Source organism: Brassica oleracea, chromosome C7 (assembly GCF_000695525.1).
Source record: "Brassica oleracea var. oleracea cultivar TO1000 chromosome C7, BOL, whole genome shotgun sequence".
NCBI lineage: Eukaryota > Viridiplantae > Streptophyta > Magnoliopsida > Brassicales > Brassicaceae > Brassica > Brassica oleracea.
Genome location: NC_027754.1, coordinates 38,846,932 through 38,872,579, shown reverse-complemented (window position 1 = coordinate 38,872,579; position 25,648 = coordinate 38,846,932). Strand labels below are relative to the sequence as shown.

The window sequence follows — 25,648 nt, the reverse complement described above, 5'->3', positions numbered from 1 at the left end:
TAGTTGTCTCACGTGTGTGACCAAATTAAATATAATTTATCCTTAACATTAGAAAACAAAAGATATAACACATATTTAGTTATTAATCTTTACTTCAGGTAAGTGTATGCCTCTACTCTCTCGTAGTAATGCGGTTAACGGCGCCATTTGATGGCTGCATGGTGGTCATTACCGACTTGGCATTCGGCCAATCAGGCAAGTTTCCACAGAATGCAGCCGTCTGTATATACTTATCTATTCCCCTATCAATTCAATTTCTTTAGTATTTAAAAAGCATGCATATTCATTGAACTTCGTTGTTTAAGTAAACATTTGTTAAGTCATCTAAACTGTCGATCCAGAAAACTTGAGGGCCAAAAATTTGGTCACGAACACAACTTATAATACTGTTGTATGATAAGATACCATGTGATAAAGTATGTATTAGTTGTGGAACGTATTTACTACTTGATAGTATAAGAGCAGCATTATCCCTGAAACCCACTTGAGGGTTTCTTAATTTTTTTTTTCTTGTCTGATTAAAAAAAAAAAAATTAAAAAGCGCGTCAATCACGGGCCACCACGTGATTTTGGAGACTGGTTTTTATGGTTTAGTGGGGCCCACACATTGCTTTTCTGAAAGAAACCTCATTTTAGAAACTCCAATAATGCTGCTCTAAGGCCTAATTCTGAATAGGAAACTGGAATTTTCAAATTTTTATTGGTGCAAAAACTAAAATTTCAATATAACACAGTAGATAATATTGTGTTTGTTTATGTCATGTGGTAAATTGATGCAATGTAAAAATTACTAACATAGCGAATAATTATGGGCGGAAACAAAAGTTTCAATGAAATTTTAGAGGCGGAAAACAATTTTTTAAACAAAAGCTAATAACTTGATATTTTAACATCTTTATAACATGTCACACAAAATAGATGTAGAACATACGAATTGTTTTAATTAATAATTCATATAATCATATTGTCTTCACTAACAACTATACATGTCAACTAGGGCTCAAGCCCGCATCCCAAACCCGTCCAGCCCTAAAAAATACCGGATTTGGGCTTAGTTTCATAAGCCCAAAAAATTAGACTTTTCGGGCTAAGCCCATTTGGACTTTAGGTATTTTGGACATAAGCTCTTTTGGGGTAGGGCCGGCCTGAAGACCCGAAATTTTAATATTTTAGCTTAAATATTATCGTTTTTTCTTGTAATCAAAACTATTATTAGTATTGACATATTGTTTTAATATTTTTATCCAAACTCTAATAAAGCACATATAAAAGTTGTTAAAGCACTTTATTGTTTGGTCATTACAAGTGTTACATTTTAAATTTTGCAAATATATCTGCTTCTTTTATGTACAACATGCTTTTTTTATTTCAAAATACAAAGTATGAAACATTTGACCATGTTTATCATAAATTTTGTTCTCTTATATGTTTAGTTTTAATTGATATTTGATTATTTAAATTTTATTAAATTTGGTTTGTTTATAATATGTTTTTAAAGCATATGAAAAAATAAAACATTTGTGATAAAAGAATAATATTTTAAACTCACTTTATATTTTTTTCTCAAAAAAGAAACTCTTTTTTTTTAATGAAAATTCACATGTATTGAAACGATGGAAGTGACAATGATAAATTATTTTTTTAAAAGCCCACAAAAACCCGAAAAACCCTATAGCGCTATAAAGACCGGGCGGGGCTTTGAATTATAGGCCTAAATTATTTTAGGGCCGGACCAGGCTGAGCTCAAATATTTACGGCCTTAGCGGATTTGGACCGGACCGGACCGGGCCAGGCCGAATTGACATCCCTGCTAACAACTGGTAAGATAAAAATATTAAAAGTCAGCAATAGATATCAGAAGATATCCACGTTATTTCCAGAACAGTCAAAGAAACTAGCCAGAAGCTTCCCACTTGGAGACTTTCTTCAGCCTCATCATTAACAACTTCGAGAATCTTATAAGAACCAAGAAATTTAGTAGGAGGAGATGAATAGGAGTGTCAAAATGAGTTATATCTTCGATTTTTCATTAGCATCATCTTTGCTTTTTAGGTTTATTTAATAAATAAGCTTAATGATCGAATTTAGTTATATGAGCGATATTTAATGATCATGATGAACTAATTCATGAGCTTGTCGTTTTATACTTAATATATATATATATATATATATATATAGATGGCTTCTATTTTTTTTACGTAAAAATATAGTTTCTATATTAATCGTATTTATCTTCAAAAATAAAATGTAAAACCAGAAAGTTATAAATATATACAAAATATAAAAGAATATTGATATCTATCCTCATATCATATATCTTCAGAAGTAAAATCTAAAACAAAATATTCCTAAAACTCTCATGCAAAATATATATCTTTATAATTTGAATAGATGAAAATTGTGAACATGAATCATATCAAGACTCTTATGTGGAATGTATTTTTGAATTAATTTTAAACTATATTATGTTTTGGATTAATGTTACATTATATTATGAAAAGTATTTTATTTTATATTTATTATAAATATTATTTTTTATATTTGATTGCGAATTAGTTCATTTAACTCATGGTTTAGATGATCTCATGATCTAAATGATCTGAATTCTAGTTTACATATTAAAACTCATATAATAAATGAGTTGAGCTAGCTCATGAAATATCTGAATTCACTGTGAGCTGAGTTGAGTTGAGCGACTTACCTCATTTTGACACCCTTAGATGAGTATAGGGTGTATGAATAGAATTGGTTCTCCACCTTGTATCATTCTTCCTATTTTTCAAATTAGAAATTGTGTTAAAAATCTCTTACTTATCATATTTGATTTGACATTTAATAATATTCATTTAGGTGGATTTCGACTCAAAACACCTGCGTAATTTTTTAAAATAAGTGATCAACACATTTTAGAGTTGACATCAACTTTTGACGGCTTAAGTTTGATCATGTGGTTTATTCTAGGCCTTGTTTGTTCAACATAGATCTAAATTCCCTGCTTGACTTCAAATCATGTATTCAATTTTTTTTGGGTCTAAAAATCATGTATTCATGTTTCTTACTTCGGTAATGTTAGAGCATTAGCATCCATAAGTCTTCCTTATAAGTCTTTGCACATTATTAAATTGTTGTTTTAAAAGTATTTTAGTTATATGATTAATTTTAATCATCAAAAATATATGTATCATTGTAAAGTGAACATGTGTAGTAAAAAGTCTTTTGAAATCTTGTTGAGAGTCTCTTGTACAAAAGACGTTTCTCACATCTACTTTTCATATCTTATATACATATTAGGTATGAACCCATTTGAGATATTATCAGTGTTCAAACTATTATTTACTCCGTTTTAAAATATCTCATTTACATCTTTCTAACTTTTATTTATGGATTGATATTTACATGATTACATCCCATCCAAATTCTTTCCATTTAATTTAAATGTTTGAATATCCATTGATTTGTATTAAACTAATAAATATTTATTATAAAACATTTAAAATTATTTTAAAACAAAATGATATTGAACTATTGATTTGAGAATGTATTATATATTTTGTTTATATATGTTTTAGTAAAATTTTGGTGATTTAAAATTATTATTAAGTTAAAAAAAACATCAATCCCATGTGGATGTGATTTTAGAGAATTTCAATAAGGTGTATCATTTTTCATTCACTGGAAACCAAATTTCATTCAATTTAAATATTTTCAAATTCTTTCAATTTTTCTATTGAATAAAAATCATATAATACCTTTTCAAATTAATTTATCGCATGTTTAGTTTTTTTTTAAGTCTACCGATTTGATCCTAAACATTTTCTCTTCTTTTTCAACTGAAGTTAAAAAAAATTTCTCTCAATCATATCATATACATGTGTATGCACCATTAGATTAGGCTTTCCAATATTCATATGTCTCTTCTTTTGCAATGGATCATCTAACAATTTATAACTATTACATGCGCGTATGATCTTTTTGCTTGGGACAATTAGTCAGATTTTGAACAACCGTGCTATAACATGCGACAGTTTTATATCAAAAGAAACAAGAGAAAAAATCGACAATAAATCTCTACTGCATATAGAGGATCGGTCTGCCTCTTGCACCAGTCGGAAGATATTCCAAATTCGGATTAAACAATGTGGTATCTAGTCTATTCAGTAGCATTAGGTGTATGTTTTCCCGAAACCGAGCGGTTCAAACCGATAGGGTATATGAAAGAAAAAAAATTTACCGCATAATTTTCCTTTGCGTAAATAAAAATTATCTCTATTACTCTTTGTTCCAAAATCTATTTCACGCCGAGTTCTGATTTAAAATAAAACCTGGTCTATTAACATAATTGGGCTTAAGTTCTCAGCTATTAGATAGGATCCACTATGAGCTCTAATACGGTTTTCCTATGTCCAAACAACGATGAGTCATTGGTACACTACACCATTTGAGCAGCACCAATTTGGATATTATTGGATCGTAGTATCGTACGACTGCTTTAGGCCTTTAACACACATATAAGGCCTTACTATTAATACATGTTGCAAATTACCCAAGAAATTTGGTAAATTCAATAAACCGAGTTTTGCCTACAAATACAAACAAGTCATTATTTGCCACTTAGCCAAAATTACCTTTCCTAATCAAAATTTCTGATAAAAATGCTGATATGACACCATTTTATTCGGTTAATGTTTTCTATGGCAACTATGATTACAACTGATTATGCGTCACGCTATAGGTTCTAATTAATGTCTATATCAAGTCATATTTTTTTCGATATTTGGTTAGGGCTTTATTTTAGTACAAGAAAAGTTTAGGGTTTCCTTTAATGAGTTCATGTGGATTTGAGAAAGCGTCAAATTTCGTTATTGTGTTACGGAGTTTCTGGATACTTCAACGGACACAAATGTAGGTTACGGCCGGTTAACGATTCGACAATCTACATGGTCAACTTAATTTTAGAATTTGTGAAGTGGTTGATTCAATGATGTTCAAATGATGAGAAAAAAGGGTATGTCATATTTACATATCGATAATGTAAGATCTAAAAATCAATTTTCAGTGTCAAAAATAATACTACTTGTCTGTATGTATATATGATGGGCACTAAATTCAGAGAAGATACCCAAAATTTACCTTTTCTTCGGAATGCATAACTACTCCTTTTCTTAGAAGAACATAAGAACTGGGATCGACTAGGACGTGTGATATTTTAAACTAAGGGGTGGGCGTTCGGATACCCGTTCAGGTTCGGATCGGGTATTTCGGATTTTCAGGTATTTTGGTATAGGAATAGAGAACCCGTTCGGGTATTTCTGTACTTCGGGTCGGGTTCGGGTATTTTAGTTCGGGTTCGGTTATTTTGAATCGGGTTCGGATATTTAGATTTTAAAAGAAAAAAATTAAAATTTTCATTTTTTAAGTTTCTTGTATTTAAAAATATAGATTTCACTTAACTGGTTTTTTTTATTCTTTTATAGATTGAATGATTAATAGGTTTAGAGACGATATTTCAAAAACAAATAATATTAATTTGGGTATTATTTTTAAACAAAAAGTTTGACATGCATTTTAAATGAATATCAAATAATTTTCTCCATAATTATATATATACTTATGATCTTAAAGTATGTGTAACATCAATATAAATATTTTTTAAAAAAGGAGAGATGTAAACTAGAAATATAAGGGTAAGTATATATATGTTCGGTTATCTTCGGATATTCATTCGGGTTCGCATATTACCCGTTCGGGTTCGGATATCCAATCTCTCCTAACTTAATACCCGTTCGGGTATTTTGCTATTTCGGTTCGGATTTCGATTCGGGTTTTTCGGGTCGGAGTCGGGTGCGGCTTCGGGTATCGGGTAAAGTGCCCACCCTGCGTTAAACTATCTTAATAGATACTCTTAACAGTCATGAAAACGAAGTAATACAGATTTATATTTTAAAAAAAATCAAAGCGTGGAGGGAAGTGTGAGTGCCACTGCCAACCAATCAAATGGATAATAGTAATCAAAGACGACATGACACTTAAGGATTAGCTTCGTTGGGTACTACTAACCGATCTATCACTACTTTAATAATTTATACTAACATTGCCAAAATTAATACTAATTTCTCCAATCAAAACATGTTATTTCGAATTGGGAATTGGTTACTTAAATATTTAAAATGTTAAGCAAAATAGTTAATCGTAAGGAACAGATCACTGACAATCTTATTCATAGAAGTGGCTCCTTTGCTTGCGGAAGTAGTAAATGAAAAAGGGAAATTTCCAAGAAATAGAAGTTTCATTAATCCATTTCTTCTTTATTATTTCTCTTAATAAAACAAAATACAAATCCAAATATATCCCTCTTTATTTACTTTATTATGTAAACAAAACCCAAAAACGAATAATCGTATGAAGATTTTTATCTTTTCGTATACATAAAAAAGAAACTAAAAATAATCCAAAGTCCACTCCAATCATTTTCATTACAGACTCATCAACATCTCAGCTAATGATCCATCACTAGCTAGCTGATCGGTAAAAGTTAATAATAATCATGACACCGACTTTGATTCTTCACCGGAGAGTTGACTCTTACAAGTGTTTCATCGTGATCAGCCGGTAAATTCAGGTCAAAGCCGTGATTATTACTACCGTTACCGTTACCACCGTCGTAATGACACCGTTTGTGACCACCCAGTGCTTGACCAGAGGGAAACGACTTAAAACAGATAGAGCACTTATGAGTCTTCCCACTTTGACCAATTAAACCGTTACTAATATTTCCGTTATTAGTAACGGAACCGTTACCACTGTTAATAGTATCTTGGCAATTAATATTACTAACCGGTTTCCGGTGACTGGTTTTGTGTCCACCTAACGCTTGATAAGACGGGAAAGATTTTCCACAGACGGAGCACTTGTAGTCTCGGTGGTCATGATCGGACGGTGGAGCAGGAGGAGAGTGATGATCATTACCATCATTGGTGGAGGAGGAGCCACGAGCAAGCATGAGGAGGCAGATAGCAAGATACTCTTCTTCGGAAGGAGGGTGTGACTGATCTACAGTTCGGTGTCGTTTTGTGCGCTTTCTTTTGGTCCACGACTCGAGATTCTCCGGCTTGGTTAGGAAAGGAGGAGGAGCGGTGGTGGAGGTTGGAGAATTGAGAGTGTCGAGAGCCATATGGTCACCTCTGATTACTTGAGGATTGAGAGAGATTGTTTTATAACAATTAAAAAAGGAAAGAAAGATAAAGAGGATTGAGTGAAGTGAGCTGGTGAGGGAGTGAGTTGAGATGTGAGAAGCACGTCTTTGTGTATAATTTTTGGGTGATTAAGAGTTGGAACGTGGGCTCTAAGTGGTGCTTCTTCTCTTATTCCTCCATAGCCATTAATGTCTCATCCTATTTTTTAATCTTTAATAATTATTATATTTTATTAATATGTAGAGAGAAATATAAACATTGAACTAATTTCATTCCGTACATAAAATATATGAAAACTGGAATCTGAACACCATATAAACATATAAATATATGAAATTTCAGATTAATTAATTACATCAGAAACTGAAAACCCCATATTTTCAATAAGACCAACTTGTTTTCTTATAATGCTTAATCTAAGAATGCTTATAATTAAATGATGTGCGGTGGGATAAAATCAAGCTAACTATATATGTATTAGAGTCTAACATCAACCTTTATTGAAACCCCGAAAAAGGTAACACATTCACACAGATGACATATCAAAGTACTTATCAAAGTTGTGCCAGTTTTGGCGATAGGTACCGGTCCAAATCATGTATTAATCAGCTAATTCAATCTATCCTTATTGATTTTTTTTTTGCAAAGGGAAAAAAATATTATACATAGAAAAAGAGAACAATTACAGAGATTTCAAATAAAAATATTTACTAACACTATATAACCACTCATAATTTACATTAGTAAACGTGGATATGTTGTTGATGGCTTTTGAGTTGACAATCTCTGCAGAGTTAGTTTAAAGGTTTGGCCAGTTTAGCGAATCTTTTCACCTGTGAATCTGTGATGTGTGGCGTTCGGCCATAGCTGGCCTGTCGTGTTTTCATTGGCTGGATCAAGTTTGATTATTTGGTTTGGACACGTGGATTGTTATGTATGGTGGACGTGGATGGAGATTTGGTGGAGACTTAAAAAAGACGGTACTTGACTTTCTTAAGGCTTAGGCTACTACATTGGTTGTGATCACCAGCTTCATTATCTTTCTCCTTTTTTTTTTAAGTTATGTTTGCTTGTAAGTTTGATATTTAGAACAAAAATCTAGGTCTCAAGTTTTTTATCGAATTCTTTCAAGAAATTTCTAGAATTGCTTTCTAACTGTGTTTTTCAATCATGAATAACAGTATTTTTATTTAACTAAAAGTCAAACATTAACTTGGGCTACACAATAAATATGTCCTTGGCAAGTAAAGATTTGTCATGATAAAGTAGAAAATACACAAAACTCTTGTTGCCACTCAGCTCTTCTTTTTGATGATCGATTTATTGTATTAACGTCTAAGTTCTAACTCCAACTTTATTAATAACAAAAAGTTCCGAGGTTATACTGATTATCTAAGTTTTTGTTTAAATACTTGGTTGAAATCTACCAATACCATCAACAATTTTTAAGTTGTGACACTGTTGGGTTTGTTCGTACGTACTTGAATTGGTTTCAAAGCCATCATCGATTAGAGCCGTAAGTCGTTAAAGAGACTCACGGCGTAATACCAAAAAAATGAGATATAGTTTGTAAGCTAATATAATACTATGATTTGGTTATTCATCATTTCGTTGCAGCGTGAGTCTCTTGAGAAGAGCCCATCCGAAAGCCCAATGACTGGAAGCCTAAATTTTCTTCCGAAAAGTAAAAAGAACAAAAGAAAATTGGCTTCGCCCGGGTTCGAACCGGAGACCTTCAGTGTGTTAGACTGACGTGATAACCAACTACACCACGAAACCCATTTTGTTAATTATTGACAAAGGTTTAATGTACTGACGTGATAACCAACTACACCTCTCGGTCTCTCTCTCTCTCTCTCTCTAGGCTAGCACTCGGGGATGAGTAAGGGACCGGGACTATTAGCCGACATCGGCAAAAAAGCCAGAGGTAAATAATATCCTCCTCCAGCTTTCGATTTTCCAGTGGGCTAAAACGCCGCGTTGCATTAAGTTTCTTTTCTTCTTCTTTGGACGACCAAATCTAAAAAAAAAAAAGAGAATCTTTCTTTCATCATGTAAAACAGATCTGTTGACGAGAGATTGCAACACCGATCACAAGTTCAGTATCTCCACTAACACTCTCTCCGGCTTCGTAAGTTCAATTCAAATTCCCCAATTCAGTGCTTAGCTAATAACATATGTTTCCTAGTGATTGATCCACTGACACTTGTTTATTGTCCCTAGGCTCTTACTTCCACTGTCCTTAGGAAAGGAGTAGTCCACGCTGCTGATGTTTCCGCTCAATACAAGTACCGAAACGCTCTCTTCGACGTCAAGATCGACACTGATTCAAACGTACAAAAGAGTCCTCTTCGATCCTTACTAACAACTTTTGTCTTATTACTACAACAAGTTTAAAAAAAAAAACATGTCTTTTTCAACTTTTGGACAAGGTCATGACAACCATCACAATCACTGAGATCCTCCCCTCTACAAAAGCCATCGCTTCCTTCAAAGTCCCTGATTACAACTCCAGCAAGGTCATTTCTTTTTTCTTTATTTTTTTAATCTTAAATCTATAATTAGTGATGAATTTTTCTAAACTCTTTTTTTAACAGCTTGAGGTTCAATACTTCCATGATCACGCGACGGTTACAGCCACCGCAGCTTTGAAACAAAACCCTCTGGTCGATCTAACAGCTACTCTTGGCTCCCCAACTATCTCATTCGGTGCCGAAGCTGGTTACGACACCACCTCTCGGTCTTTCACTAAGTACAACTTCGGAATCAGTGTCACAAAGCCTGATAAATGCGCCTCCGTTATACTGTAAGATGATCATAGAAAGAGGTTCCTTTGATTAATCTGAAACTACTCTTTTGGTTGCTTACAGTGGAGATAAAGCAGATTCGATCAAAGCCTCTTATCTCCAACACCTAGATGAGTCCAAGAGGAGCGCTGCGGTGGGAGAGGTTTACAGGAAGTTCTCGACGAACGAGAACGTGATTACTGTTGGTGGATTGTATGCGGTTGATCACTTGACGAGTGTGAAAGCTAAGCTGAATAGTAATGGTAAGCTTGGAGCTCTTGTGCAGCATGAGGTTCTCCCGAAATCGATTGTGACGATCTCTGGGGAGATTGATACCAAGACGTTGGAGAAGTACCCGAGGTTTGGTCTCTCGCTTGCTCTTAAACCTTGATGAGAGCTACAAGTTACCAAGGACTTGAGTTTTTCGGTTTTGCGTTTTGTTTTCGGTTAAATAATGAGCTGAGCTGGTAGAGGTAAAACTTGTTTTGGAAGACTTATTTTTCGGATTTGTTGTTTTGGGCTGTTCTTGAACCACGCTCAGTGAAACAATTATATATCAGTTTCTTTCCAAGTTGAATTCTCCTATTTTCGGTTTGGGCAGGAGAGACCCTCAGGGAAGATCTATGGGTTCATGCCCGAACAGAGAGAACAAAAACAGAATTATCAATGCATCTGATGGACTTAATGTTTTGTAGTGTGACTACGAGCCTCGACAAACTATTGAGAACATAACCTTCTGTTATTTCGGATTACTTTGGTAATGCCCAAATGAAACCATTTTATATCAGTTTTGGTCGAGGAAAAGATTTTTGGAAGGGAGAAATAAAACTGGTGGTAAAAATGTATAAATAAGTAGTCCTTGTTACAAGAGTCTCTTGTGATAATCCATAGTTGTCTTCTTCTATACTATTTTCATGTTTCAGAGATTATATTGGGTTAAGAGAGCATTTGATTTGATTGTTTCAAAAAAAAAAAAGAAAAAAAAAGAGCATTTGATAAAGTAGTTTGTAGCAACATGAATCACAAACCGTCAATAAATTTATAAACTAACAAGAGAGCATTATTTTTATAAACTAACAAGAGAGCATTATTTTTGAAGCAGAAGAGATTCCAAGTAACGAAACTGATGTATACGAGTGATTTTCCTCTAAATTAAGAATTGAGATTACATATAAAAAGAAAGCCACCACTAATAAAATGGATCTTCCAAATTAAACAAACAACGAACATGATTTCTTCATAGAACGATTTGATTTATAACCACGAACGACTCGAATCAATTAATCATAGCTACCAAATTCAACGACTCATACTATCAATTCTCTAGTATAACACTTCTACATACACTTAAATCAATTAAGACAGCACATCAATATCTTGACCAAAATCAAGAAAGCAACCATTCATATAAAAAGCATAGAAAATGAGTCAAACTCATAATCGAAATTGAAATGATACTTTCCCATGTCCGCAACATAAATAAAACAACCGACAAAGCAAAACTTGAAACACAAAGAGTAGTTGCTGATAATCAAAACTAAAAAGATAAAATAAACCTTTGTGTTTAATCAACGTTCTGCATAACATCCTCAGCAGTAAACTTGGTCCCCTTGTCCTTATCCGCCGCGGCACGCCCCTTGGCCTTCCTCTCCAAAAGCGACTTCCTGTCCTTATCCAACCTCAGCTTCGTTATCACAACCTTCGACGGCTGCACGCCGACGTTCACCGTGGTCCCGTTAACCTTCTCCCTCGTGATCCTCTCGATGTGAATCACCCACTTGCGACGGTACACCTGGACGACCTTTCCTTCGCGCCCCTTGTAGGTCCCGCGGACGATCTGGACCTCGTCGTCCTTGCGGATGGGCATGGATCTGACGTTGTACTTCGCGCGAAGGTCGGTGGAGAGAGGCGAGCTCATGATGACGCGCCTCTCGCTTGACGAGGCTGTGAAGTGAGCCTTGCGGTTCTTCCTGCGGGAGGAGGTGACTCTTGGGTTGTACTTCATCTTCGCCGCCGGGTTTTTGGAAATGGCGAAGGTCTCCTCTTTTAGGGTTTTTTTTCCTGTGGAAGGAGGAAGCGGAAGAGAGTGTTAACAGAATATATAGTCTGTTACAGAGCTAGGTTTAGGAGAAAATTAGGGCTTTTGTTTACAATGGGCTTGGGCTTGGACTTTTATGCGACTTCCACTCTTGTGTGTTTTATAATGGGCCTTTATCATTAAAATTACACCTGTGACCTGAAAAACTTGAAAGAAGGGGGAATTGCTTGGAAAACAAAAAACCAAAACTATTTTTAAACTCCATATGTTAAATTTTATTGGTTGATATATCGAGTCAGACTACACAGGCTACCGGTGTTTCGTCTGATAGAACAGGAAGTGATGAAACTGAAAAATCGTGGTCTCAATTACTTGGAGGATGAGTGTTTGTGGAAGAGGGAAAATGGAGATTTTAAGCCGGGTTTTCTCACTTCTCACACCTGGAATATCATTAGAACATCAAAGCCGAAGGTAGAGTGGAGCAAAGGGATTTGGATTTCTGAGGCCACTCCCAAATTTGCTTTCATAACATGGGTGGCAATGCATAATAGGCTTGGAACAGGAGACAGAGTGTTACGTTGGAATCCTCAAGCCATAACTACTTGCTGGTTTTGTAGGGTAGAACCTGAAACTAGAGATCATTTGCTATTTGAATGTCCTTTTTCAGAGGAAGTGTGGAAAGGAGTCATTGGAAATTTGGTGAGTAGTGGTACTGGCTATAGCTGGGCTCAGGTGACTCAAACTGTGGTAAATGGATTGAGGGAGATAATTGCAACCTTTCTCTTGCGATACAGTTTTCAAGCAGCAGTCTATGCTCTTTGGAATGAGAGGAATGCTAGAAGAGTGGAGGGTTTTTCTCAACCAGCTACATGTCTGATTACATAGATAGATAAGTTGGTGAGGAATAGAATAACTTCACTTAGACAGAAGAATAGAAGGAAGTACGAGAAGGCAATGGAAAAGTGGATGGAGAGAACTTGATTTTCTTTTTTTCTATTGTTACATAAATTAGAAAGTAAAAAGTTTTGTTTCTTTTTTCAGTATATAAAGAATAGCAGTCACCTCTGTAATAAGGTTTTTTTTTATTTGAATAAATTTAAAATTCTTCCAAAAAAAAAAAAAATAATAAGTGTCAAAAACAATTTGTTTCATTATATGATCATGAAACAATATAAAATCATGCAAAAGTTGAGGACAATATATATGATGGAATAGAATAATTCGTTTAGATTAAAGACGAAGACAACATCCCTGAAGAACTTCACTCTCACTACATCAAAAAGACCAGATGATCTCTCTCTCTCTCTCTCTCTCTCTCTCTCTCTCTCTCTCTCTCCAAACTTAGAACTTGATTGAATGGATGTTTACGATTTTGCAGATCTCCCCGTCGAATTTTTGTTTAGCTGCAATGCACGTGCAACGGAAGGTAGCCATTTCTCTCCTCTTACTTTCTTTAGTTCAGCGACTCTCTCTTCTTCTTTCTTAGCTTTAGCTTTCGCAGCCGCTTCTTTCGCCTCTAGTCTAGCTGAAGCTTTCTTAGCTGCTTCCACAGCAGCAGACAAGACATCGGACCCGTCAACAGCAATTGATTTTATTCGTTTCTTCAACTGCAGCAAGGAAAAAAAAAAAAAAAGAGACATCAGCCTTGACAGATTGATGTTCCGCTATAAAACAGGACAATCGTGCTTAAAGACAACCTCTTTCGAGCTTCCTTGAACTCCTCTAGAAGGGTGTAAATTAGGCTTCTTCTTAGGTCCTTGAAGCTCATCTGGTTAACAAGACAATAACTTTCTTTACTGAAATAATCAAAGATTCATAACTGGAGTTTAGAAGAGCGCGTTATGGTGGTGATGACTAACCTACATGATCAAAGACAATGCCAGTTGAACACCGCTTAAACAGCCGAACTCCACAGTCATTCTCGGGTTCTTCATCTCGGGGAACAACAGTGACAGGATCTTTCACAAAGTCTAAAGTATTCTCCACCATCTCATTCAAAAGCTTCTTCACCTGTTTTCAAACTTTACCTTACTCAGCTACAATGATGACTTAACCTTAACTAGCATTAACAAAGACACTAATAAAGAAACTGAACACTCAACTACTTAAACCATCTGATCAATAGACATTGAAACTATACTCACATTCTCTACTTTGATAAGATGATTAAGTGATTGATTAAACATGAAAACTTCCCCATCTCTTCAACGTTATGAGAATGACTTAACCTTGATTTGGGCATGCGTTAGCTTTTTAGGTTTGACTCGAAAGTCTCCATCTTCGTGTTGCTGAGTAGTAGCTGCGAGCTTCGTGGCGGAGGCGGCGTAAGCGGTGGTGGTGACTATCGAATTGATGGCGGCTTTCCACTTGGGATCCTCATCTTCGCTGCTGCTGCTATCTCCTCCACTTTTCTCCCTGTCAGCCATCGTTACGACGTCCCTCTCCGTAAAATTTTATATTTTTTTCTCTATCTCTCCGGTGGAAACGGGTCGACAAGGGTTTATTGCGGGTGCCCTAATTTCACTGACGCAATTATAAACAATAGATAACCCCTTTTTCCGGATTCGGGTCTGGTTTTATTTGACCCGCACTCGACTGAGTATATATACTCATGCCAATTTTTTTTTTTTAAATAATCCCTTAAAATATTTTAATTAAAATTATAATAAAATTTAAATTCAATTAAAAATCATCTAAAAACTTTTCTTACAATCAAATCATTATAGACTGAATACCCACTCAAGTATCAAACAATCAAATCATAATATACGATTACTAAAGCAAAGGAGGACGAGAGGGAGTGCAAAAACAGAGAAAAAATTAAAAATGTAGAAGTTAAAAACACCACAACAGAGAAATCTGAACGGAGATGGAGGCCACCACCACCAACATGGATCAAATGTAACATTGATGGAGCCTGGAATAAAAGATACGGGAGAAGGTGGAATGGGATAGGTGGAGAGAGACCCCATCATGGAAATCTAGTGTGGGCAGGGGCGAGGAAGCTATCAAGATTGAGATAAGCGTTGGAAGCAGAGGCTGAAGCACTAAAATGAACCATTCACACTCTCTCCAAGTTTGGATATACAAGAGTGGTCTTTGAGACAGATTCCATGGCAGTAAAGAGGCTAATCAGTGGAGAAGAATCTATGTGGCCGATAATGAAATCTCTATAGCAGAAAATCTCTTTTGATGGTAGAAAATCTGAGGCTTTGATGTGGAGTATTACTCAAGGAGTGGTAATAAAATTACATACAGAACAGGGAAAAAAACTTATAGTGTTCTTTGTGCCTAAGTTGTATCCTGACTTTGCCAATGTGGTTAAAATTTTTTGGAGAGGCTGATCAGCCAGTTGAAGGTCTTGAATTTGGTTAATGAAAAGTGTGTTCTTGAGCCAAAAACAAAAAATCATAATATACTCAAACAAAGGCCTATAATGCGAAATTTACTTAGAATTTGAAAAGATTTATTTGGAAAGTAAATTCATGGTTAATAAAATTATCATCTTGTTTGACCCATTACTGTGGTCTGTGGGTCAGATAAAAAGCCCATGATTAAGAACTCAATCAAATGTTTATCTACATACAAAATCACCACGATTTTGGTAAACGACACATGTAATGCACCTCTCCCCGATCTCCAGTATCACCGGCACCGCAAGCTCCTTTGGCGGCACCGGCCAAAAAATAGTGGACGTACGTGTTGTTCACGCGCATCTTTATCACGAGTGTTTTATATGTTCTTCTTCCCAACTTTTGGTTTATCTGTCACCGTATCTCTCTACTCTGATTGGCCAAACCAAAATTAAATATTATTTAAAAATAGCTAACCCATAATGTTCGGTCTACCGACCAAACAGCAGATAAAACGCTTAGAAGATCTGAACCGTTGATTACAAAGGACCCAGAATTAAAAAATTTAAACGGTCTAGATCTCGTGGCTTTGACTCTTTTTTGAGTTTGCCTGCCGTCTCTCTCTCTCTCAATCATTAGTAAGCGACGAAGGAGGAAGAGGAGGAGAAGAAGCTTCTCTTTTGAAGACCTCTCAAAAGAGATCCGTGACGAGAGTTTTTGGCAGGCGGATCTGACATCTGTTTCCGAATCTCTGCTCTGAGCTCTTCAGTGAATCAATTCAATGGGTTTGTGGGAAGCTTTCCTCAATTGGCTTCGTAGGTGAGATGATCTCATCTTGAATCGTATATTGAGTTTCTTTTTTTTTTTTGTTGATTTTATTCGAATTCAATAGCTTCAAATCAACTTTTTTTGGATTTCGATTGCCAAGTTTAGGGCTTTAGAAGCTAATTCGTTCCTTCTTTATGTGGTGACAATCAACTAGAAACTATCTTAGATTATGAACGCCAGTTTATAAACAATGCGTGATAGAATCTGGTGAAGATTTCATGTGATCGGTTTGGCTTTAGGACATGAAAGAGAGCAAGGTTGTGGAAGAATGAACATGTCAGTGTAGTTTCAATCTATGTAGCTGTAAAAATATGTTTTTTCTTTTTCTTTTTCTTCGTCGAACATGTTTTGTATGCATTTAACACATTGCTGGAAATAGACCGATTAAACTTGTCTGCTGGTTGACAATTATGTTCCTTATTCCGACAGAACACAGGTTCACTTGTTTTGTTTGGGTTACGCTTTTTTTTTTTTTTGCAGCCTCTTCTTCAAGCAAGAAATGGAACTTTCTTTGATAGGGCTTCAGAATGCAGGAAAGACATCACTTGTCAATGTTGTTGCAGTAAGTATATATTGCTTCTTCCTGACAAACAACCTTTTTTTTTTTTAATATTCTCGTCTTAACATTCAGTTTGATATCTTTTATCTTTTTGTTTTATTAGACTGGTGGATATAGTGAGGACATGATTCCTACGGTAAGTGATACATCCTTTTCGCTTATACAGTTCATCTTTAAAAGACATCAATACCGGAATAACATAAATATTATTTTTATTCAGGTGGGTTTTAACATGAGGAAAGTAACAAAAGGAAATGTTACTATCAAGCTATGGGATCTTGGTGGTCAACCAAGGTTCCGCAGCATGTGGGAACGTTATTGCCGCGCTGTTTCCGCCATTGTGTAAGGATCTCTTTAACACTCAACTCTCTTTTCAGTTTTTTTTTTTTTGTTTGGTTCATGTTAAGAGTCTTTTTTATCCTGCAGGTATGTAGTTGATGCTGCAGATCCTGACAACCTAAGTGTCTCCAAAAGCGAACTCCATGATTTGTTGAGCAAGACTTCTCTTAACGGTATCCCTCTTCTGGTTCTTGGGAACAAGATCGACAAACCTGGAGCTCTCTCCAAAGAAGCCTTAACCCACGAAATGTATGCCTTGTTTCTTCAACTAAACATCACAAGAGTCTGTCTCCCCTTTGCTCGATCTGATCATGTTTTTTTTTTTTTGTATTCCATTGTGTTTGCAGGGAGCTTCAGTCGCTTACGGATAGAGAAGTGTGCTGTTTCATGATATCTTGCAAGAACTCTACCAACATTGATCAGGTCATTGATTGGCTTGTAAAGCATTCAAAATCAAAGAACTAAAACTTCACACATTCTCTCTTCTTAGTCTTCTTCCTGTATTGTGTGGTGCCTGCGTGACAATGATGATGGTTGAAGAGTTTGTCTCTATTTTCTTGTCTCTGCTGCTGGTCCAGTCTTGTCTCTGTATATTAGATGTGGATTGTATTCTATTCTAAAGCATTTTGCAATTTTGGAAACTCACAAAACATAAAATGGTTCAAAAGCTTTTATTTGTTTCCCTTCAAACCAGTTTCTCTAAATGGGTCATGAGAAACCTGAAGGTAATAAAGTTACTACAACAACTTTAAAAAAAAAAAGAGAGAGAGAGAAGGTTTTAAACAGAATCTGACATAACAAAGGTGCAAGTTTAGATGCAAGGTTCAGACATGACATGATCTGTCTCCCCTATCAGCACAGAAACAACATCACAAATATCTCTTACCGAGTTGCTTTCAAAGCTTTCATTGCAACTTTTGCGAAAATACGGGCAGCTTCGGCCTTGGCTTCTGCGTTATCCGCTTCTCTTGCCGCTACTTCCGCTTCTGCTAGTGCCAACTCCGCTTCTGCTATTGCTTTTGCAGCTGCATAGCCCTGAGAAACACTGTACATGTGCTCTATCTGAGAGACGAGAGAACACAACAATTGTTAAACTGAGTCATAAGAAAAGTTTATATTATAAGCACAGTTATTTTTTCAATCAAAGTCTCTCTTTCTTTACCTTAACTACTGTTTCAATATTGATCAAATGCTCAAGTCTTGAAGTCACAAGCGGTTCCATATACATTGGCATATTAGCTTTCACCTGAATAAAAAAAGTTACAGCTACACCAAGTCTAATGATGATTTGAATAGATGACTCAAGGAATAAAACATAGAAAAGAATGCTTAAGAGTTACCTCTGCATACAGCAAGATTGAGTTTCTATCAGGACCCAACGGTCCCGTAAAGTTAGTTATAGCCTCCAAAATCATGTTATCCACACTACAAGAAGGAAGACATATTTTTGAGCTTTTCAAGAATGTTAGACTCTTTCCAATATGTAAAACATTTCACAGAATTGATCAGATATCTCATATACAAGAAGTCAAAACCTTGTGAAGAGATCTTGTGGTGGCTCATATGAGAGTGCAAGAGGAGCAGATGCTGGAATAATCTGTTGTCCTCCATCATCACCTTGCTTAGCCTTCTTCCTAGATCCACAAGTAGCTGCTACACTTATGTTTCTCCATTTGTCCTGACAAAGTGTTTCAAGTTTCTATTAACCCTTATCTAATCTCTTTAACGTTTCTTGTTTTTTAATTATTTACCTTGAGATCCACATTTGAGCGAGAGTGCAAAACAGAGGAATACTCAGGGTTTGCGAGAATCGAACGCCATTTTCCGATTCCATGTTCGAGTACTCCTGCCATAAGAGCTTCTTCTTCTTCCGGTGTCCACTTATGCTTTGGAGCTCCCATATTCACAACTTCTTTTTCTCTGTCAAGAGATGAAACCATCACAAAAACGTGAAACTGAGATGTTAGAAGAGACGGTTAAGAGGATCCAAGTTCTTTAATTGCATTAATGACTCAGATATTCAACAGAAAATGCCAGAGATTACGAAAACACACTAACCAAACAAGGAAATACACTCACTAAAACAAACCAAAAAGAAACAAAACATGACACTTGTTGCTCCTTGGTCCGTTGCAGACCATGACTTTGTCACTGCGATGCAATCATTCGACGTTCACAATGGATGTATGTCGTAAGATCTATACCTTATAGAGTTTAACGTAACGCTTTTAGGTTGGGTCTCCAAGATAATGGATGCACAAAATATGAAAAGATTACCTCGCAGTTGTGTGATGTAACACAATCTATAAGATCATGTTTAAGCTTCTAGCAACCATGTTGAAAACACTAGCGTCGAAAGTTATGAAACCGAAACAAAATGCTTTTTCAGTTTTTTTTGAAAAAAAATTCTGAATACAATGGAATTTCCAGAGACTTTTATACATTGGATTTATTGCCGATGTGTAAACGATTTGTTCCAACCCGAATACCGAGATATCGTCGAGATTAATGGTTATAACAATCATTATCAGTAAAATTATATCGGAAATTTCAATAGAACATAAATAATATATAAGGAATTTGGACCAATCCATGTATCATCAGTTAATTTTAAGTTAGAAGTCTATGAAACTTAACATGATATCAAAGTCCGAACACATACTATTTAACCAAACTGAAATCGATTTGACCCAAACCAAATCCAATATTAGTATATTGTCAAGATTAATGGTTATGCGAATCATTATCTCAAGAGGTCGTATGCAAATATCAGAATTTTCAAATACGACATGAGTAATATAAGAGATTTAAACCAATCCACTTATCACCAAATAACTTAAATATACATTTTAAGTTCCTTGTCCCAATCATTAAGCATCAATTATAAATTTAACAATTACATGAATAAAATTTTGTTTACAGTCATATCAATATAATTTAGGTCATTATAATATTGTTGCAGCAATCAACAATCAAGATCTAGCAAGCAAGATTTAATATTATATATAATATATTAGACTAGTGGAAGGAGTTATGAACCAAATATGGAAAATGAGCAACCAACTTCTCACCTTGGTTTTAGGAGAGGCTCAAGAAGGAGGCAGATGAAGATCCAAATCGAAAATGAATATAGGGTTTGGAAAGAATATGAACTTTTTGAAAGACTTATTTATGGTGGAATAAAGGATTAATTAGGGTTTGGAGTTTGGGGATTGAGAACTCGGCTCTCAATAGTGGCAGCGCATGGAGATACAGAAAAAGAGAGACGGTTTGAAAAAAGGTTTTAAAGTTCTAAACTTTAAAATATTGGGAAACATATATATTTATTTTACATCCCTAAATTTGGAGAGAAATAAAAAAATACTTTTTATGAATATATACAAAAATCATGAAAGGAAAAATATAAAATCTTAAAAAGAAATATATCATGAAAATTGATAAGAAAATATTAAAAACTATGAAAAATAAATTGGATCACCGAGCTATTTCTCCACGAAAAATATCATATATCATTAGATGTCTCCCAAAATATGACTTCATTATATATCTTCCGATAAAACAGTTTAAATCTTATTTCTTCATAGATTTTGGTTTTGTCACTGCTTAGTAATCAACACAATAATAGCACAAGTGCTTCTCAAGGAGATGACAGATTAGATTTGAAAAACATTGTGAAGGTGACATGTCAATAAATGAAAAAAACTTGAAACTTCAATTAAAACATTTTGTGTGTACACATATTCTTACACCTAAGCTTAATCTTCTTTCCCAAGACTTGATTCTTACATTTAGTTCGTATATGTAGTTTTTATGTTGTACACAATTTCAGCCTATTTTAGTAGAAAAGGAAAACCATTCCAGCCCATCATATAATTAAAACGTGCATTATGTCCGTTTCATTCTAGGTGAAAATAATAGGTGTGTGAGTTCGAATACCCGTTCGGGTTCGGATCAAGTATTTCGGATTTTCAGGTATCTCGGTATAGGGTATAGAACCCGTTCAGATATTTCTGTATTTTGGGTCCGATTCGGGTATTTTTAGTTCGGGTTCGGTTATTTTGGATCGGATTCAGATATTTAGATTTTGAAAAAAAAAAATTAAATTCTTTTTTCGCAGACAAATTTTTTTTCCATTTCTTAAGTTTCTTATATCTAAAAGTATAGATTTCACTTAACGGATTTTTTTTTCAATTTTTAATAGATTGAATGATTAATAGATTTAGAGATACCATTTCAAAAATAAATAGATATTAATTTGGCTATTATTTTTAAATTTGGAAGTAACTTTTGTTAATACATAAAACAAAAAAACTTGACATGAATTTTAAGTGAATATCAAATTATTTTCTATGTAATTACATATATATTACATAATCTTAAAGTATTTGTAACGTCAATATAAATATTTTAAATAAAATGAAAGATGTAAATTAGAAATATAAGGGTAAGTATACATATGCTCAGTTGTTTTTGGATATTCATTCGGGTTCGGATATCCAGTCTCTCCTAAACCAATACCAGTTCGGGTATTTTTCTATTTCAGTTCGGATTTCGGTTCGGGTTTTTTCGGGCCGGATCCGGATACGGGTTCAGATATCGGGTAAAATGCTCACCCCTAGAAAATACCCTTTATCTTTATTTATGAGTAAACACTTTTTTGTCCCTTTCCCATCTCAAAATTTTCTCTGGTTTTCTTGACAGAGGGATAGGAGAGAGAGAGAGAGAGAGAGAGAGAGAGAGAGAGAGAGAGAGAGAAGCATATGATGAAATGCATACATAGAAACGATTCTAGGAGGCTCCTTATCAACGTAGCTGCAACTGATATCCATCCAAGGATAGTTGTCCGGACCACATGGATTCTAGGCGTGGACCCGCATTTTATGCAGGCTAATTGATATTCCTAATAATTTTGTTTAAATATTAATTTTTATATTTATTCTAATTTATTTAATTAGATATAAATATTTAAATAACTGCATGTTTTTTGGGTTTTAGCCAAATCTCAATTGATTATTACGTAGAGTTATTTTTTTTATTGTTTATACATGTTTCTTCTATCTCGAAGTTGAATTATCTAAGTGATTGAATCCGAATTTAACAGTTTTCTTAAATATTGAAGTGATATTTGTCTAATTTTAACATTTTTTTCTCGAGTACAATAGCAGTTTTAGAGTTTTTTTTGTTTATATAGTTTCTGAATAAAAGGTAAATGGCAATTTTTTTAAAAAACTCAGTTTATTTTCGGTGATTCAAGTTTGATCGAAGTTTGATCCTACTCATCTCACGTTGTAAAAATATGAAAATAACCTTTTTAATTTAGTGGTACCCATTTTTGGACACATATAACTATACAGAGAATTTGGAAAAATTCAAAAATACATACCGTTGGTGATTTTCAAGACCGATGTAAAGAAATATGATACTTGCGTTGCATACCCAAATCACGGTATGCATGTCAAACGGTAACATTACATATTAAAATTTCAAATTATCATGTCATAGTTGAAGATCTTCCTTTTGCAATTAGATCTTCTAAAAGTCAAACATTCACAACTTCATCAATAATGTCTAAACACAACATTATAATGAATAACTGATGAACAAACATAACATAATTAGAACATATAAATAAAAAACACAAAATGATATTAAAAATACTCACCGACTAATACTTCCTTTTCGTATTGACGTCCCAATATTTTTTAAATTCCTTAAATGATCATTTGTCAACTTTTTCGGTCCGGACCACGTATCTTTTTAGAAATAATTTAGAAAATATCTTTACATAAATATTTTTTCTTGACTAATATTTAATTAGAATTATTTTTGTATCTTAATTTTTTAACTTTTATAATAAAAAATATTGCTTCCAGATAGCAATACAATATATATAAGAATTATCTTATTTTAAGATTTTTGATAATTTTATTATATTATTTTAGAATCAATTATTTAATATTTAATATAACATATAATTTTTATATGATAACAATTTTTTTTTTAATTATATATGAAATTCATTAAGGGTATTGTTTAAATTAATGAATTAGCGAGTCAGTTAGAAACTAATAGTAAATCAATAACATAGCTAAAAGTCTAAAACCTAATAAAAATATGATAAATAAGAAAAACTAGCTAAATTTTAATATAACACATAAATTTAATATTATTAAAACAAAATTCGATTTTAATATATATAATATTTGTTAAGAGTATTTTTTATTAATTTTAGTAACTTAACTAATCTACTAAATTTTAAATTCTTTTTTTATATTTTGGCTAATTTATATATTTTATTTCTTAAGGATATAAACGATATTAATCACTCGAACTTTCGACGTGAGAGCTTAACTTTTTTTTATTAAAAGATATTTTTAGATAAAAACATTATATATATGAATTATCTTTCTATTTTTAATATGTTTTTTAGATTTTGGATAATTTTCATTATTATTAATTTTAATCACTTATCTAATCAAATAAATTTTAAATTCGTTTTTATTTTTATCTATTTTATATATTTTATTCATTAAGAGTATGAACGATATTAACTACTCTGATTTTTAATGAGAGATCTGTTGCAAAAAATCACTTTGTAAATAGTAGTATAGATAGATATATATGATCTATTAAGTAATATTTGTATTAATACGACAAATATAAAACAAACAAAAACTACTATTACTTTTTAACCAAATTTGTAAAGTTGGATATAAATTGAATCTCATATAATCTTTCAACCCTTCTCTCATGAAAAATAAATTGCATGAATCTATATGTAAAATTAATTTGTATTATAATTTTCCGCGGCGTAGCGCGGATATCACCTAGTCTTAATTCAAAATCTTCAATACCCGATACAAAACTGAAATCCCAACCAGACATAAACTCCGACCAAACAATAACCCGACCAAACATAAAACCTGAGCAGACAGAAAAACCGACCCGACATTACATTTCTTAATAAACCTGACAGATCTAAAATCCCCAATTTAACCTAATTGAAAACTAAAAACCCTAAAACCCCTTTCTCTGCCTTTGAAGAATCGAGGAATAAGAATGTCAGGGGCTTCGAGTAATACGTCTAGTGGAAATGATTCTATTCGTAAAGATGGAAGGACAATGGGGGTTCCAAAATGATGTTGGTGTAAGATTGACATTCTCGCTCTGATTTCGAAATACGATCAGAACCCTCATTGACGATACTTTCGTTGTGCTCAAGCTGCATCAAAGAAGGTGAATTCACTAATGAAAACACTTAATTGGTTTTGTTTAACTTGCATGTGTTGTGGTTGATGTTAATAAGCTATATGTGGTTGATTTTGTCTGTTGAACTCATGATGTTGCTTATGAATGATGACCATATTTTCAAATGGATAAGGCTCTGCTAAATAAGGTTGAAACATTGAAATTCAAAACTGTGACGTTTGAGCAAGAATTGAGAGAGATGGGAAGAACATAGTATTGTTGGATGAGAGAGTGCAAATGAAGGTGGAAAAAGAATTATTTGATAAGGTAGAACAAGTGTTGGCAGAAGCCAAAACTAGCATGAAGAAAATAATAGTGCTTGTACTCGTTGGATGTGTGGTGGTATGGTATTAGTAGGGATAATGTAGTTATGTAAGAAAGTGACCTATGTTGCATGAAGAAAATAGTTGAGATTGCTGTGTGTTTAGTGGTATATTTTCATTGTTGATTGTGTGTTTCTAGTTATGTATAACAATGGTTTTTAATGTAAGATGATTTAATTTCGGAGCTTTTGAGGTCTTGCTCATTGTAAAGAGACAAAACTTTCATAACAAAAACAAACATAACTTGCCACATTAAAAGATATAATAAAATTAGTTTAAAATATGTGCTTAAATACATACCACAAAAGCCGGATTTTTTTGTAAAAATGATTACTGCAAGTTCTTAATAGAATTCTAAAATTATTGAATAATTAAATTATAAGTATTGTCGGATTTTTAAAATTATGAGAATTCTAGCTCAAACGTATATATTATTATTTTCTTTTACTAATGCAGTAATGCTCAAACGTATTTCAGAAATAAAATATTTTTGGAGTAGAATTCTCATGGTTTGAAAAACCTAACAATATATATATATATATATAATATTTTTTACTAGATTTTGATCCGCGCTTAAAAGCGCGGAATTTTTTTTATTGATAAACTTATTGTTTGTTAGTTCACTAATATGTTTAAAGCTACGCGTTCGGTTTCGATTCAGTTCTTTTTAAGGTTTTAGTTCGGTTTCAATTCGATTTTTAATTTTTGATTTTTTTATTCAAGAAATATAGGAACTGTTTAGTTATTTATAAGTTTGAGTTTGGTTTCAGTTTAGTTGTTTTGGTTTTTAGTTTGTTTTAGATACCAATTTTAAAAACCTGTTAAAATCTTGTGTTCAATTCGGTTCTGGTTTGGTTCTCACTTTAAGCATAATCTTAAATAATTCAGGTAAAAGTCATATTTTATTTTTGGATGAAATATCAGATAATTCAGATAAATTTAAATATTTCTTATAAGAATATTTGATTGATTAAGTTTTTT

At 33.6% G+C, this 25,648-nt stretch overlaps 7 protein-coding genes and 1 non-coding gene across 9 annotated transcripts in view; 3 read left to right on the top strand and 5 right to left on the bottom strand.

Moving 5' to 3' along the window:
- Window positions 1-6,320: 6,320 nt before the first annotated feature.
- Window positions 6,321-7,379, bottom strand: LOC106304465 (zinc finger protein AZF1). Its single transcript, XM_013740872.1, is given in 2 exon segments — window positions 6,321-6,586; window positions 6,589-7,379. Coding segments are annotated over 2 exon segments (627 nt in total). The 5' UTR covers window positions 7,172-7,379; the 3' UTR covers window positions 6,321-6,542.
- Window positions 7,380-8,898: 1,519 nt separating this feature from the next.
- TRNAV-AAC lies at window positions 8,899-8,972 on the bottom strand. Its single transcript has one exon. It is a non-coding gene; the product is annotated as a tRNA-Val (tRNA).
- A 57-nt stretch (window positions 8,973-9,029) lies between these two features.
- LOC106303755 (mitochondrial outer membrane protein porin 2) lies at window positions 9,030-10,562 on the top strand. 2 transcript variants are annotated; one of them, XM_013740071.1, is made up of 7 exons: window positions 9,030-9,120; window positions 9,257-9,324; window positions 9,417-9,527; window positions 9,626-9,712; window positions 9,791-9,999; window positions 10,064-10,219; window positions 10,280-10,562. In XM_013740071.1, the coding sequence occupies exons 1-7, from the start codon at window positions 9,072-9,074 to the stop codon at window positions 10,368-10,370; spliced, it is 771 nt and encodes a 256-aa protein (XP_013595525.1). In that variant the 5' UTR covers window positions 9,030-9,071; the 3' UTR covers window positions 10,371-10,562. The 2 variants fall into 2 exon arrangements, with proteins under 2 accessions (XP_013595525.1, XP_013595524.1); XM_013740070.1 differs by having other exon boundaries at window positions 10,064-10,562.
- Window positions 10,563-11,356: 794 nt separating this feature from the next.
- Window positions 11,357-12,054, bottom strand: LOC106301991 (60S ribosomal protein L26-1-like). The gene has a single exon (XM_013738493.1). It carries the CDS (start codon window positions 11,982-11,984, stop codon window positions 11,544-11,546), a length of 441 nt encoding a protein of 146 aa, XP_013593947.1. The 5' UTR covers window positions 11,985-12,054; the 3' UTR covers window positions 11,357-11,543.
- Window positions 12,055-13,188: 1,134 nt separating this feature from the next.
- Window positions 13,189-25,648, top strand: part of LOC106306150 (protein PHLOEM PROTEIN 2-LIKE A10) — a 21,365-nt gene continuing 8,905 nt past the window's right edge. The window contains exon 1 of the mRNA XM_013742639.1: window positions 13,189-13,350. Coding sequence (XP_013598093.1) covers window positions 13,306-13,350 — 45 coding nt within the window. The 5' untranslated portion in view covers window positions 13,189-13,305. The remainder of the gene's footprint in view (window positions 13,351-25,648) is intronic.
- On the bottom strand, window positions 13,195-14,531 carry LOC106306151. The gene is made up of 4 exons (XM_013742641.1): window positions 14,246-14,531; window positions 13,877-14,027; window positions 13,715-13,785; window positions 13,195-13,624 (listed from the first exon to the last, which is right to left on the bottom strand). The coding sequence occupies exons 1-4, from the start codon at window positions 14,441-14,443 to the stop codon at window positions 13,382-13,384; spliced, it is 663 nt and encodes a 220-aa protein (XP_013598095.1). The 5' UTR covers window positions 14,444-14,531; the 3' UTR covers window positions 13,195-13,381.
- Window positions 15,956-17,772, top strand: LOC106306153 (ADP-ribosylation factor-like protein 8A). The gene is made up of 6 exons (XM_013742644.1): window positions 15,956-16,189; window positions 16,679-16,760; window positions 16,861-16,893; window positions 16,978-17,099; window positions 17,184-17,345; window positions 17,444-17,772. Exons 1-6 carry the CDS (start codon window positions 16,152-16,154, stop codon window positions 17,559-17,561), a joined length of 555 nt encoding a protein of 184 aa, XP_013598098.1. The 5' UTR covers window positions 15,956-16,151; the 3' UTR covers window positions 17,562-17,772.
- On the bottom strand, window positions 17,600-19,004 carry LOC106306152 (telomere repeat-binding factor 3-like). The gene is made up of 5 exons (XM_013742642.1): window positions 18,848-19,004; window positions 18,632-18,774; window positions 18,437-18,521; window positions 18,259-18,342; window positions 17,600-18,158 (listed from the first exon to the last, which is right to left on the bottom strand). Exons 1-5 carry the CDS (start codon window positions 18,995-18,997, stop codon window positions 17,979-17,981), a joined length of 642 nt encoding a protein of 213 aa, XP_013598096.1. The 5' UTR covers window positions 18,998-19,004; the 3' UTR covers window positions 17,600-17,978.

Excerpts from the sequence above, each read along its gene's own strand:
- LOC106303755 (XM_013740070.1), top strand. The coding sequence starts at position 9,072 with ATGAGTAAGGGACCGGGACTATTAGCCGACATCGGCAAAAAAGCCAGA. Across the intron at positions 9,713-9,790 it reads CTGATTACAACTCCAGCAAG|CTTGAGGTTCAATACTTCCA; the intron begins GTCATTTCTTTT and ends TTTTTTTAACAG. Across the intron at positions 10,000-10,063 it reads AAATGCGCCTCCGTTATACT|TGGAGATAAAGCAGATTCGA; the intron begins GTAAGATGATCA and ends GGTTGCTTACAG.
- LOC106301991 (XM_013738493.1), bottom strand. The coding sequence starts at position 11,984 with ATGAAGTACAACCCAAGAGTCACCTCCTCCCGCAGGAAGAACCGCAAG.
- LOC106306151 (XM_013742641.1), bottom strand. The coding sequence starts at position 14,443 with ATGGCTGACAGGGAGAAAAGTGGAGGAGATAGCAGCAGCAGCGAAGAT. Across the intron at positions 13,786-13,876 it reads CATTGTCTTTGATCATGTAG|ATGAGCTTCAAGGACCTAAG; the intron begins GTTAGTCATCAC and ends CTTGTTAACCAG. Across the intron at positions 13,625-13,714 it reads TTCAAGGAAGCTCGAAAGAG|TTGAAGAAACGAATAAAATC; the intron begins GTTGTCTTTAAG and ends TCCTTGCTGCAG.
- LOC106306153 (XM_013742644.1), top strand. The coding sequence starts at position 16,152 with ATGGGTTTGTGGGAAGCTTTCCTCAATTGGCTTCGTAG. Across the intron at positions 16,190-16,678 it reads TTCCTCAATTGGCTTCGTAG|CCTCTTCTTCAAGCAAGAAA; the intron begins GTGAGATGATCT and ends TTTTTTTTGCAG. Across the intron at positions 17,346-17,443 it reads GAAGCCTTAACCCACGAAAT|GGAGCTTCAGTCGCTTACGG; the intron begins GTATGCCTTGTT and ends TTGTGTTTGCAG.
- LOC106306152 (XM_013742642.1), bottom strand. The coding sequence starts at position 18,997 with ATGGGAGCTCCAAAGCATAAGTGGACACCGGAAGAAGAAGAAGCTCTT. Across the intron at positions 18,775-18,847 it reads GCTCAAATGTGGATCTCAAG|GACAAATGGAGAAACATAAG; the intron begins GTAAATAATTAA and ends ACACTTTGTCAG. Across the intron at positions 18,343-18,436 it reads CAATCTTGCTGTATGCAGAG|GTGAAAGCTAATATGCCAAT; the intron begins GTAACTCTTAAG and ends TTTTTTATTCAG.